Genomic DNA, 14,212 nt, shown 5'->3' with positions numbered 1-14,212 from the left:
CATCTTTGCCACTATACTAACTTTCTATCCGCACTTAGTGCATCTAGGTAAAAAGGTCAGAATCTATGACCAGATCGTAGCCAGAACAACCAGGACTGACTGGGGTTTGAGAAAGAGAACACTTGCATTGATTTACAAAGCAGTCTTCCTCCCAGTGATATATTACAGCGCGGTGTACGTGTCAAAGAGCCGAATTTCTAAGCAACAGAGGTAAACTGGATCAAATCCAGTGAATTATTTTACTTCTCGACACCAGAGCGTGCCGTACTCCTCGCCACAAGTCCTGGAAGTTGTTCTGCCCCTTGATCTATTATTATTAGTCATATGGTGCAAGAAAGCCTGAGGTTTATGCTGCACCAGCCACAATTTCTGAGTTACCCCTGAGAGAGAGAGAGAGAGAGAGAGAGAGAGAGAGAGAGAGAGAGAGAGAGAGAGAGAGAGAGAGAGAGAGAGAGAGAGAGAGAGAGAGAGAGAGAGAGAGTCAGAAGTAGGAAGAAATCACCAAGAAAGAGAAGGATGATGATGATATTCGGCTCAAGACTGCTGAGTGTGTCGAGCGCATACTCATCAGATGTGGACCTAGAGGTGCTTAGTCGTGATGTTATTTGGAAACCAAATTCCACTTTCTCCTAGTGGCTAGCACACAATCAGTTTTTAACCCTTCCCTTCTGGGACTGGCTGGTCTTCCAACTGCAGAAGCTCCCCTTACAGTACCTTACATAAGAAAGGTACTGCTACAACCATCCTTAACATAATAATTGATAATGACAGAGAGATATCAAGTAAGAAAAGAGGCGTAACAAGAAGGAACTGCGCAGAATATAACAGATACGCTGGGTTGAAAGCATGAAAGACACAATAACGAGGCGCTTTTTACCGTAGGCAAAATTGACAAGCATAAGCTACGCTGTGGTTTCCCCAGTCGTGCATGCTACGTTTATTATCACAGGGCATTAATCCTTCAAGGACAAGCTGACCTCTCTGGATATTACTGATGATCCTACACGTAACTGGCGAAAGTGAAACGCGGGAACACTTTAAATATAACTGCCCTGATTATGAGGACTACAGATGCCGCAAATGACCTACCAAATGATCATGAGCTCCTTTTTGTCACACAGGAGAGTTATTACAAAGCGTTGACTGAATACGCATAAGCGTTATTCACAACTCGCCAAATAAATATGAATGGAACCCAAATAGTCCGAGACTCTTGAGGGGAATCAACTTAAGCGCTCCTGTCTAAATAACTACCTTTCGTCTGCGCAGGTAGCACAGTGGTATCGTCACCATCCTCCACACGCAGGGTGGAAAAGGCCCTGAATCGAATCCCGCCGATGACGCGAGGAAACTTTAATGGGCTTTTTTTTTCACTCCGTGGCTGAGTTAGTCGGTCTCAGGCGTACATAGTGAGGTTTTTTCTCCAGAAATTAGGGTTTTTCGTCCAGCAAAACAGGCAAATCCACCAGAGAACACACACAAATTACAGACAAAATAAATATATGGGTAGATGTAGTCATTTACGGGTGACTCTAATACCATAATTCAGTAACCCTTCACAAACACACACTTTCGAGTCTTTACCGAGTACTGTATAAACCAATCGCGGAGTTGGGGAAACCCGCGATGCCGTTAGACAAACTAGACTATACATTATATTCAGTGGTGGGATTCAGCCGGTTCACACCGTTGTGCTCGAATCTGTTCCTAGAATTTCCCGAACCGGTCCTTAAAGGCCATTTTACACCGAACGCCACGCGAGTTACGCTACTTTTGATCTATTCTTGGTTTTTCTTTTTAACCCTGAAAAGGGTGAGTAAGGTGATAGAGAACTGAATTTTAAAATTTTGATTCCCACCATTGACTATATTCACTCACAATTTGGCTGATGAGGTATTTGGTTAGCTATCAGCAGTGATTCTAGATAATCGTTCACGATTACTTTGCACCCACATCTGCAATTTAGTTATGATTTCTGATTGAATACGACTCACTGCATTCCTAAAACATTTTATTTCTGTTCTTCGTGAAACACTAGCAAGTTTTATTACTTAGTTAATATGATGTCCTTTAGACCTGCTAATTTCTATCACTGATTTTTGCTACTCACTTCCAAATGTTCTGTATCCCACCTTTCCTGGTTGATACCCTTGCCCCTTCGATGACATCTGATACACCTGTAGAGGAGGTTAATTTTGTACTCTAAATTCAGAGCTATACTGGTGTGCAAAACCTTAAGGACCAGTCAGATTTTCACGTGTAGCTTCTCATAGGAGGGGCCTGGATATGGGAAAAGCATACCAATGGAACCTCGTGAGGTACAGTAATGAAAAAGGATACAACACCGATACAACAACGGAAACAAAACAGTACAGAGAGAATGCCAATGCAGGCTGTGCACCGCCTTTCCATACTTAGAACAATGTTGTTGATAAGTTCTTGCGGTGACATCGTCCATTCCTCTGTCATCGCCATCTTCAGCTGGTGAACGTTTTCTGATGGGTGTGAACGTGCTGCTAGGCGTCTCCCCAGAGCGTCCCATATGTGTTCGATGGGATTTACATCGGTGGAACGGGCAGGCCGATCCACACGAACAATGCCTCACTTTCCAAAAGCATATCAACAACTGCAGTGCGATGGGGTGTAGTGTTATCATCCGTAAACACGAACTCGTGGCTAAGGCACCTCGGAACAGACGCACATGGGGAAGGATTACCTCAGTACAGTAGCGTGCACCGGTTACAGTATCGCCTTCCAGTATCTGGAGTTGTGTACCTCCATCCAAGATAACGTCTCCCCAGACGAGAACACCTCGACCACCATATCGATCCCATTCAGTGATGTTTACGTGGTGATACCGTGTGCCAACCTCTCGCCAGATTATCTGATGTCCATAATCGCTGTTGACAATGAATCTACTGTCATTAGTAAAGAGTACTTTCAGTAAAGATTTTGTGGTTGTAACCTTTAGAAATAGTGTTGGTCCTTAAGTTTTACACACCAGTGTATAAATAAACAAATTTAGAACATAAAAATTTTCAATCGGTTATATAGGTATGAAATCCTCAAACAGAAAAGTTATTAGAACTTATAGCACTTAGTATAGTGAGAGAGTAGAAGATCGAGAAGATGAAACAAGATACTTGTTGACCTTAGACCTGAATTTCTATTATTTCTGATTTTCAGGAAAAAAAAAAAAACGTTTGAAGGGAGGTTGTTCCAGAAAACAGAAGTTGAAGGAATAAATGAGGACGAACGAAAGTCGGTTCTGTGAGTTTGAAGTTAGATAGTAAGGATGTTGACTGGTTGTAGCACGTGTCCGGACTGGTTTGGAAGAGAGAGAGGGGGAAAAACAGAGAGCAATTAAAATGAACAATGCACATGGTTGTATCTATAGAAAAGGCATAAAGATGAAATCGAACGTCTAGGAGACAGAGATTGGTGGGACTTTAAGAGGTCGGCCATTAATTAACCTGACTGGCCTCGTTTAAACGAGACTAGAAGCATTTGTTAAGGGAGAAGTTATTGGTGCATAGTAGTATTTAGGCACCCAGTGGCTGAATTAATCGGTTCGAAAAAAAACCAGGTTCCCCCAGAACCTGGTTTTTTTTCGTCCAGAAAAACAGGTAAATCGACCAGAGAACACATGCAATTTATATAAAAAAAAATAAATGGGTATATGTAAGAAATTACGAATTGGTAATATAATAGTTTGAGTTTTTTTAGTAGTATTTAGGGTAAGGTGCAACCTGTGGTTTCCCACATGGGTGCACAGTCCCGGACGTGCGAAAAATATTCCATGATAGGGCAGATTCGAGATTATTACATAGTGAGTAGCAGTTTAGAAAGAAGGAAACGTCGAGAGCGAAAGAGAAAATTCCAGATTTTTAGATCTAGAGGAAGTTATATTTCTGATGTGCATATGCTAAGAGAAATTATAAATCAGATTAATCCCTATAGAGAAATATGATCTTGTGTAAAATCAAATTGTCATTGAAGAAAAGCATAGGAGCCGAAGAATACTTTTTTCCAAAATAGAACAGAACTGACTTTTAACAGGACTGAAATTAACTAAGTTATCTTTGTCCCACTGCAGAATTAAGTGCAGATCAGCATGTAAGGATATTCGAGAAGTAGAAGAAGCTTCTGCAGGGCCAGGTTTCTCAAACTGAAAGCAGAATGTAGTGTACTCTCTTCAGCAAAACTGTACATAGGATTTCCGCTCAATATAAGAATGTCGTCAATATACAAGAGGAAAAGAGTGGGAGACAGAACTGAACCTTGGAGAATACAAGCATTAGCCTAGAAGCCTTGTCAATCAATTCGGCTCTGGAGAGGTTGTGCAAGGCTCATGTGGTAGAATTTTTTTCGGCGTGGTCTGTGCTTGTTGACAGAAGAGACTGCTTCTACAGGAATGGGGTAAACTTAAATAGAGAGTCTGAAAGAATATTTGCTGATGCTATCGATGCAGGATCGGAAAACGGCTAGATTGGGGGATTACACAGACTAAAGGTTTAACAGTGGCCTGTGGCCACTGTTAAACCTTTAGTCTGTGTATTCTCCCAAACAGCATCATTCTTGATGCTGTTTAAGCAGCATCCTTGAAAGCAAGTTGCTGGAGATTTCCAGGACTGTTAGGAGGCATAGTGGAACAAGTAAATATATGGGCGGTGTTTTAGAGTAACTAAGAATAGAAAGTGGTGCATCTATCCTTACATATAGAACAATGCTAGGAGTATAGTTAATAAATTTGATGAGTTTGAAGACATCAAAGGCAGATATTGTTGGGATATCAGAGACGTGGTGTCATACAGATATAAGCAGTGCAGAATTAAAATTTTGGAAGTACAGTGTGTACAGAAAGTATAGACAAGATAGGAAGGGAGGAGGGGTTATGATGTTAGTTAAGAAACACATAAACATTGCATTGGTAGACAATGCAATGTTGAGCCAGTTTGGTGTGACATAAACACTGGGAAAGTGAAAAGGAGAGTGGGTGTGTATTATAGGCCTAATGAATCTGATGAGTATAATTAGCAATTGTGTAGAGAAATAGAGTGGGCCAGTAAATCACAATGTCCTATAATGGGGGAAATTAGCTTTCCAGATATTGACTGAAAGTTGTGGGTTGGTCACTCACATACTAGCAATACTTTTGTGGATTTTTTGGATGACTGTTTTCTACAGCAACATGTTCGAGAGGCAAACGGAGGGAATAATACTCTTGATCTGATAGGCGCCTCAGTAGCCAGGTGGGAAGGAGCAGCAGTGCATAGCACACGCTTCTTGATTAGACCGGGGTTCGAGCTCGTCACCACCAAATACGGAGGATGCGGAAAGGTCAGGGAATGACCACCGCATATCCCGGAGCAATATGGCCTTAGTTGCTAATGCTTCTCAAAACCAAATAACAAACAATAACAATCTTGATCTGATAATCAGCAGTGATTACTCATGCATTAAAAAATTGCAGATAAAGGAACCGCTGGATGACACTGATCACAATGTACTGATGTGGGATTTACTTAAATATGTAACTGCTATCGAGGCTAAAGGGAAGGGTTTTTCTTTCGTAAAGGTGACTATAGGGGTCTCAGACAGTTTTTAAACTCTATACAGTGGGATTAACTAATGTTGTTAAAAACAGCAAATTCTAAATGGGGCTTTCAGGAACTTAATCATGGAGGTTACTAGGCTTATCATTCCAAATAAAAAATACTGCTCAAGGTTTATGTCTGAGTCGATGTCAGATGAATTATTGAGGATCGTGGGAGAGAAGAAAAATGTATGGGATGTATATAAATTTTCACGCGACACAAAAGCCGATGGCAGATATAAGGGGTAGTCTGTAATCAAGTCGCAAAGGAGGACAGGCGATCGAAGGCTGATTACGAGAAATGCGCGGTAAAGATGCAAAGAAAAATAACAAAGACTTCTTTATTTATGTAGAACGAAGGAAATGCATCAGATTGGTCCACTTAATATAGATGCTTCGACTAATGAAGATCCTGTTTAGACAGCTGACAAACTTAAAGAGTATTTTGCTTCTACATTCACACATGAAGAGTTATTCAAGGAGGGGAATGGCAGCAATTTACTAAAATCGAACAGAGAGCTAAGTGATTTTTGAATAACTGAGAGCAGAGTGGAGGAGAAATTGTTGAAATTAAACACAAGGAAGGCACCTGGGGTGGATGGCATCTATCCAGTAATATTAAAAGAGGCAGTAAAGGAAGTAAGCAAATCTTTAGCCATAATGGTGAGACCTTCGTCGCCTCAGTAGAGGTCCTCATGGACTGGAGGTGTGCAAATGTATCACCAATTCAAAAGGTGACAGTATTAACTATAGACTTGATAGGTTAATTTGTATTCCTGGCTAAATAACGAGTCATTGTTCAAAAAAGCACTCCAGCATCATCTAGAGAAGACTGTAGTAATAGTTAAGACACAGCATGGGTTAGGTAAAGGGAGGTCTTGTCTGACCAATTTGGCTGGACACTAGGTTACAAAGGAATATAGGATATCAAAATAATTTGATATCCTATTCTTCGATTTCAGGAAAGCTTTTTATACTGTTGCATATGGAAAGCTGCTGTAGAAAGTGGAGCGTTATGGCATTAAAGGTAAGTTGGTACAATGAATAAAGGAATGGTTGAGTGTGAGACGACAGAGAGTGGTAATCAATGGACACTGCTCTTCGTGGACGAATGTTATTAGTGGTGTTCTCTAGGTATCGGTGCTGGGCCCATTGTTGTTTTGTGTATTAATGAATGTTATTGATGAAGGTATAATATCAGACTTAATGTCCAAGTTTGCAGATGATACAAAGGTTGGCAGGATTTTTGAGGAGAATAAAGTCAGTATGCTACTGAATTTAGTCTCGTTAAAAATATGACAAATGGGCTGCAGTTTACCATTGACAAATGCAACGTGCAAATGCATATGGGTAGCAATAACCCAAGATGAACGTACCAACTCTGTGGTAATGCACTCTGGTAAGTGGAAACTGAAAAAGGCCTGGGGGTAATTGTGCAATGAGATATATATAAAGTTCCCTGCGCAGTGCAGACGTGCTGTCAGGGCAGGTCATTGAGTCTTGTGATATTTAACAAATTTGCTAGCAGGGTCAGGGAGGTGATTATCCCTTTATATATGGCAATGGTCAGGCCACACCTATTATACTGTGTACTGGTCTGGAGGCCTCGTTTTATGAAGGATGTAGTGTTGCTACGACAAGTACAAATAAGTGCAGTAAGACTGGCGAGGGGAAAAAAGGGATGCTTTTACCAAGAAAGGCTTAAGTTCTGCAAATTGCAGAACTTAAGCCTTTCTTGGGAGTAGGCACCTGCGAGCTGATCTGATTGAGGTGTATAAGGCCTGGAATGGGTTGTGCAAGCTGAATGCTGGTTGGATCCTTCCTCTTCCTCAGATTAAAAACCTTAGGGGCAAAGATTCAAATTGAGGAAAGACAGTTGTAGAATAGATGTGCGGAAATTTTCCTTTAGCCAGCGAGTAGTTGATTAGTGGAACAGACTTAACAGACTTCCATCTTTTGTTGTGGATGTTGATAGCCTAAATAAATTTAAGGCTGAGCTGGACAGGCATATGGAACAAATGGAGTGGTGAAATAGGAATTTTTTTTTTTTTTTGGCTTACTGCTGCATAAGCTTGCTTTCTTTTATCGTATTCTTCTGCTAATGCTAACTCACAGGCAAAGAGCCTTCAACCACTACCCCCAGCGAGAGTTCAAGAAATTACTAGATACGGAGTTATAGAAAAACGGCGGGAAACCATAAGTTAAAAGCTTATTTAGATGTTCAATTTGCCAAACATGATCAAGATCCTTTGAATTTTCAAAAGTAATTTTTTCATTTTTTCCCATTATTGGATCGATATTCAGAGCATGTATATTTGCGGTCATCATGTCCTCTATTCAATATTGGAGATGAATTTTCCATCACTCTCATCTGGTGATTATTATGCTCGTAATCTACACATTGGCCATTACTCCCTGGAAACCGCAGCAGAAAAGTTTCTTAGTTCGTTATCGGTGACAATTAGCATGCGAAGTTGTTCAGTGCATGTCTTAACGATTGGGCATCGTTTGCACTAATAGGTATAGGAAGACAATCAAATAATTACTTTGGTGTCATGAAAAGACTAGAGCAAATTGTAAGGCAGTGGCAGCTTGAATCCAACTCTGTTTTCTCGTCTATAGCTGACGCCATTTAATTACTATTATCGTCTGCAGTAGTGCATAAATCCAGTTGTTTGGGGGTAGCAAAATTGCACAATGTGTGTTAATTCCGGATTTCATTCCGGTTTGCGATCTATTCGCTGCCGTTTATACGCTTGTTGATAAGCGGTGGACAGTGGTAATGAAGATTGCATCAAATAGCGGCATAGCCTACTCCCGAAATCATGATACGGGAGCGATACCTTATTTTTGAATGTTGGGGGAGTATGTTCCTCGATGTTCCATCAATGCTACCTTATTATACTCCATTCCAATCATTCTTTCCACCATGGCGTGGTTCTTCCCACATTCGGCTCATATCTCCGTACATGATGTCGACCTGTTTTTGTAGCCTGCACATTCAGGAAACTGCTGCACTTAGCATTAGCATTAGTAGAGGCATCAGCCAAAAAAAAAAAAGAAGTAAAATAAATAAATAAAAAATAACCACTTCCACTTCACCCCTCTGTTCGTTCGAAATACCTGTCCAGCTGAGCCTTAAACTTATTTAGGCTATCAACTTCCACGACAAGGGATGGAAGTCTGTTCCACCTACCAACCACCCGCTGGCTAAAGGCAAATTTCCGCACATCTATCCTACATCTGTCTTTCCTCAATTTGAATTTATGCCCTCTCAGGTGATTATGCTGAGCAAGAGGAAGAATCCCATCAGTATTGAGCATGCTCAAACCATTCAAGGCTTTGCACACCTCTATCAGATCACCTCGCTGGTGCCTAGTCTCCAGACACTGTAATTCGCAAAACCTAAGCCTTTCTTCGTAAGAGCACCCCTTTGTTCCATTCACTAACCTTGTTGCCCTTCTCTGTACTCGTTCCAGCAGCTCTACATCCTTCTTGAAATGAGGCCTCCAGGCCTGTATACAGAACTCTAGGTGTGGCCTGACCATTGTCTTATATAAGGGAATAATCACCTCCTTATCCCTGCTTTAGTTCTCTCTTACTGTCGTCCAATTTATAACAGTAGTTCAAGATGTACGGCCGAGTCCTCATCAAGACGGTACACACTCCTTATTGTGCCGTATTGTTGCCTTTTTTTTTTTATCACTGTTCAAGAAAGTCTCTCTTCAGCAGATTTTACTTGGTAAATACTACTAAACTCAGAGGCAAAAACTATTGTCAGAAACTAAACTATTGTCAGAGCGACGAATATAATTGTATTATGTCTACTTCGATATCTGTCAATCTATCTTGATTTCAAATTTCTCTTCAAAGGTGGACAATTTGGGCAGTATATATATATATATATTTTTAAGCACCAAAATATCTTCATAACTCTGATCTTTAAAGTATTTAAAGACGGGGATTTTTATCGACCGTTAAATATTTTTACCAAAATATTTTTAGCCCTTTTTGTAGTCTGTAGACCCCAGAGAAGTAAACTACAGTACTCTGTGCTGTAGACTGTCGAACTGATCACTAGATAATTGATTGACTAAGACATTAAAGAAATAAAATACATATATATATATATTTTTTTTTTCTTTTTCTGATGCGGTTATTGGAATGTTTGTTTTCAAAAGAATCTCCATTGAGCTATATTTGATTAACCATGTAGGCACAGAGAAGTAAGATATGTTACTACTCTGTGCATGAGGGTATTTAATATCGGTGACTTCAGCGCACCTGGTATCTGAAACATGTGTGAATTTTAGGTGCAGTGTGATGCGTGTTCGTTGTAGGTGTATTATTTGCGTTTGAAATGGGTTGATGTTTGCCTGCTTTTGGTGTTTTCATTTTAGTTTACTATTATTATTTGTTTACTTTTTTTTTGTTAAATTGGAACTTAATTTCCTATTTTATTTGTGTTAATTTCCTCCACAGAAAATTATTGTGAATCATGATGTTTTCTTAAGACGTGAGTCCAATTCACGTGATGTATTGGATTCTGTGATCATTATGCAATCTCACTACAGAATAATAGTTCAGTTTTTAGTATGGTAATGCAACAATAGAACAGATTCTTCTCAACTTATTTTAATAGGAAGTTGCAACATTTTGCTTTGCTCTCTGGTTATCTTCTGTGGAAGAAAAAATTGGAGTTGTCCTGTGTAGAACATAAGCGAAAATTATGTTATTGGTATAAGATCACATTTATTGACAATGTAGAAAGAAAAAGCTAATTTTCGTGGGAAAAAAACTTTAAGCCGTATATGTGTGTGTATATATATATATATTTTTTTTTTTTTTTCATGTGCGTGTGTCGTTCGTGTCTTCGAATTCAGTTATGGATAAAGTGAAGGATAAAGATTTCCAAGTAAGTGTTAGTGATGTATACGATTTGGCAGCTGACATTGGACACGAATTTCAAAAAATTATAGAAATTCATGGTATTGATTTAGTTCATGAATTAATGACTAAAGTTATTGAAACTCTAGAGTGTTTAGAATCCAGTGCCTTGTTAAATGAAAATCTTAATTTGGAAGTGTCTGATTTTCAACTACGTATATCACAGCTTGAGTATGAAAAAATTGAGAAAGCAGAATTCCGACAGAAGCTTGATCTTGTAAGTATTATATTAAAACGGATTTTTTAAAAATATATATTTTTAAATAGTGTTTTTTTTCCCCACCATGTGACGGTACTGGTACCATATGCGTGGCACAGTTATGTCTGGCTGTCATTATTGGTCAAGGACCCCTCTACAGGTGTTCAGGATCATGGCTTTCTGGAGTTGCTTATTATGGGATGCCTATTACCATGCTGGTGGTTGACATGTGATTGGAAATGACTGTTATTTATACCATGTGCTACAACACTGACTTCCTGTTTAAGATCCGTGTACTTCCTGATCTTATGCTTATAGGTTTTCTGAAGGTTGCTGGTATTGGATACCACTATGTTGATTGGGTAGGTATCCTTTTCCTTCTGTCTGAGTGGGTTATGTCCAGTCTGTTGTGCAGAATCATCGTGTCCGTTCTTATTGCATGGTCCTGGGTTCTCATACTCTTTTCCTTGTGAATATTAATGATCTTCTTCAATTGACTAGAAACAAACAGTTTTAACTTCTCAAATATCCACTACCCAATTCCTTAAACTGATTTTCATATAATTCTCTAGTGGGGCAAAGATAATGTAGATGATTTTAATCCTTCTAAAACTGAGGCTTGTCTTATATCTCACAAAATGGATTTTTCTGCTCCTATGCTTATCTTCGATGATACTCTGATTTCTAGGGAAGATCATATATCTCTATTGGGGATTATAACCTGACTTCTAATCTCTCTTGGCATATGCAAATTACAAATACTGCAATAATTAAAGACCAACACCAGCCAGGAATTAAAAATTTTACTATAAAAATAAAATATACAGAATATAATGAAATACCGTGATACACTATCAGAAGACTAAAATATTATAATAAAATAAACTACGATAAAATGTTAAAATGTAGTTAGCAATAAAATTATCTAAAATAAACTGGATTAAAAGCGATAAAACCTGAAGCTTTTGGAGACTACTGTCTCCTTCTTCAACAGTATTTGTAATTCCTGTATTTGTAATTTGCCCCTGGCAGACATACCCTGGTCCTGTTCCACCTATCCTTTTTACATAGCATGTTCCCCGTTTCCCTGACAATAGAGTCACCAACAACTAATAGTTCCTGTGGGACCAGCGCATTCTGCCTTGGGGGTTGCCGCTGTGTTGCGTGATGACCAAGTGCAAGCTCTGGCGTTGATGTGGGCAGCTGAGAGCTTGATGGGCCCCTCAATTTATTTCCTTACAGGAAACAGTATTTGTAATTCACTTCAGTATTTGGGATTTACTCAAAGAGGTAACTACCGTCAGGGGTAAAGGAAAGGGTTTTTGCTTCCGTAAAGGGGAGTACAGTGGTCTCAGACAGTTTTTAAATTCTGTACAGTGGGATCGACTGACGATGTTACAAACAGTAAATTCTAAGTGGGAAGTATTCAAGGAATTAATCGTGGAAGCTACTAGACTTTTCATACCGAACTTTTCATATTAGTTCATCTACTAGACTTTTCATACCGAACTTTTCATATTAGTTCATTTGATAATTTTCAATTATCAAATGAACTAATGAGACTCGTGACAGAGAAGAAAAATGCATGGGATGCATATAAATTATCAGGCGACGCAGAAGCCTGTAGCAGATATAAGCTAGTCTGTAATCAGGTCACAAAGGAGGTTTGGCAGGCAAAGGTGGATTACGAGAAATCTTTGGCAAAAGATGCTAAGAAAAACAGCAAGGATTTCTTTACTTATATAAACTCTAAAAGGAAGGGGCTGAATATGATTGGTCCACTTGACATCGATGGTTCGACTGTTGATGATCCTGCTCAGATAGCAAACAAACTGAATGAGTATTTTGCATCTACATTCACACGTGAGGAATCATTACAGTTTGAAAATGGAAGAAGGTTATCAAATTGTAGCAGTGTGCTTAATGATTTTGTAATAACTGAGAGCAAAGTGGAGGAGAAATTGTTGAAGTTAAACATAAGAAAGGCACCTGGGGCGGATGGGATCTATCCAGTTATATTAAAGGAGGCGGCAAAGCAACTAAGCAAACCCTTAGCCATAATTATGAGAGCATCCTTGGATTCAGGGGAGGTTCCCACGGACTGGAGATGTGCAAATGTATCCCCAATTCACAAAGGAGGTTCGAAGGGTGACACGAATAATTACAGACCAGTTAGTTTAACTTCTGTTCCGGGTAAAATAATGGAGTCACTGGTTAAAGATGCATTGCAGGATCATCTAGACAAGACTGCAGCAATAATTCAGACACAGCATGGGTTTGTTAAGGGAAAGTCTTGTCTGACAAATTTGATTGGTTATTATGATGTGGTCACAAAGGAACTGGATGCAAAAAATAATTTTGATATCATATACTTGGATTTCAGGAAAGCTTTTGACACTGTTGCGCATGGAAGACTACTGTACAAATTGGAGCAGAATGGTATTAAGGGTAAGTTGCTACAATGGATAAAAGGATGGTTAAGTGGGAGAAGACAGAGGGTGGTAATCAATGGGTGCTGCTCTTCGTGGACTAATGTTATTAGTGGGGTCCCACAGGGTTCGGTGTTGGGTCCACTGTTGTTTTGTATATTTATCAATGATATTGATGAAGGTATATCAGGCTTAATGTCGAAGTTTGCAGATGACACGAAGGTTGGCAGGGTTTTTAATGACAGTAATGGCAGTGTGCTACTGCAACAGGATCTAGATAATTTGGGCAGATGGGCTAAGAAGTGGCAACTGAAGTTTAACCTTGACAAATGCAAAGTACTGCATATGGGTAGACGTAACCCCAGAGAAACGTACCAACTATGTGGTACTACACTTAAGGTGGTAGAAAATGAAAAAGACCTGGGAGTAATTGTGCAGTCAGATATGAAGTTTTCTGAGCAATGTAGACAGGCTGCTAGGGCAGGTCATGGGGTTTTGTCAATGATATATAGGAATTTTGCTAGCAGGGAAAAGGAGGTGATTGTCCCTCTGTATAAGGCAATGGTCAGGCCACGCCTTGAGTACTGCGTACAGGTCTGGAGGCCTCATTTTAGGAAGGATGTAGATTTGCTTGAGCGTGTACAGAGAAGAGCAACACGATTGGTGAGGGGAATGAAGGGATCCTCTTACCAAGAGAGGCTTAAGTTCTGCAAATTGCAGTGGCTGGAGACTAGGCACCTGCGCGGTGATCTGATTGAGGTCTATAAGGCCTTGAATGGGTTGAGCACGCTGAATTCTGATGGGATCCTCCCACTTGTTCAGAATACGAACCTACGGGGACATAAGTTCAAATTAAGAAAGGATAGATGTAGAATAGATGTGCGGAAATTTGCCTTTAGCCAGCGGGTGGTTAATTGCTGGAACAAACTTCCATCTGTCGTTGTGGAAGTTGATAGGTTAAATAAATTTAAGGAGGAACTGGACAGGCAATTGGAGGGTACGGTGTGATTTTTTTTTTTTTTTTTTTTGGCTGATGCTGCA

The 14,212-nt window shown here is 39.7% G+C and overlaps 1 protein-coding gene across 1 annotated transcript in view; it reads left to right on the top strand.

Moving 5' to 3' along the window:
* The first annotated feature begins 10,481 nt into the window (after positions 1–10,481).
* The window catches only part of LOC150081809 (RILP-like protein 1), a 96,906-nt gene continuing 93,175 nt past the window's right edge, over positions 10,482–14,212 (top strand). Inside the window, exon 1 of the mRNA XM_090380325.1 lies at positions 10,482–10,760. Within this exon, the coding sequence (XP_090236451.1) occupies positions 10,482–10,760 (279 nt within the window). The remainder of the gene's footprint in view (positions 10,761–14,212) is intronic.

The sequence above is a fragment of the Mastigoproctus giganteus genome, chromosome 8 (assembly GCF_048544385.1).
Source record: "Mastigoproctus giganteus isolate SK-2022 chromosome 8, ASM4854438v1, whole genome shotgun sequence".
Classification (NCBI taxonomy): domain Eukaryota; kingdom Metazoa; phylum Arthropoda; class Arachnida; order Uropygi; family Thelyphonidae; genus Mastigoproctus; species Mastigoproctus giganteus.
The sequence above is the reverse complement of the archived record's forward strand: the minus strand, read 5'-3'. Positions and strand labels throughout refer to the sequence as shown.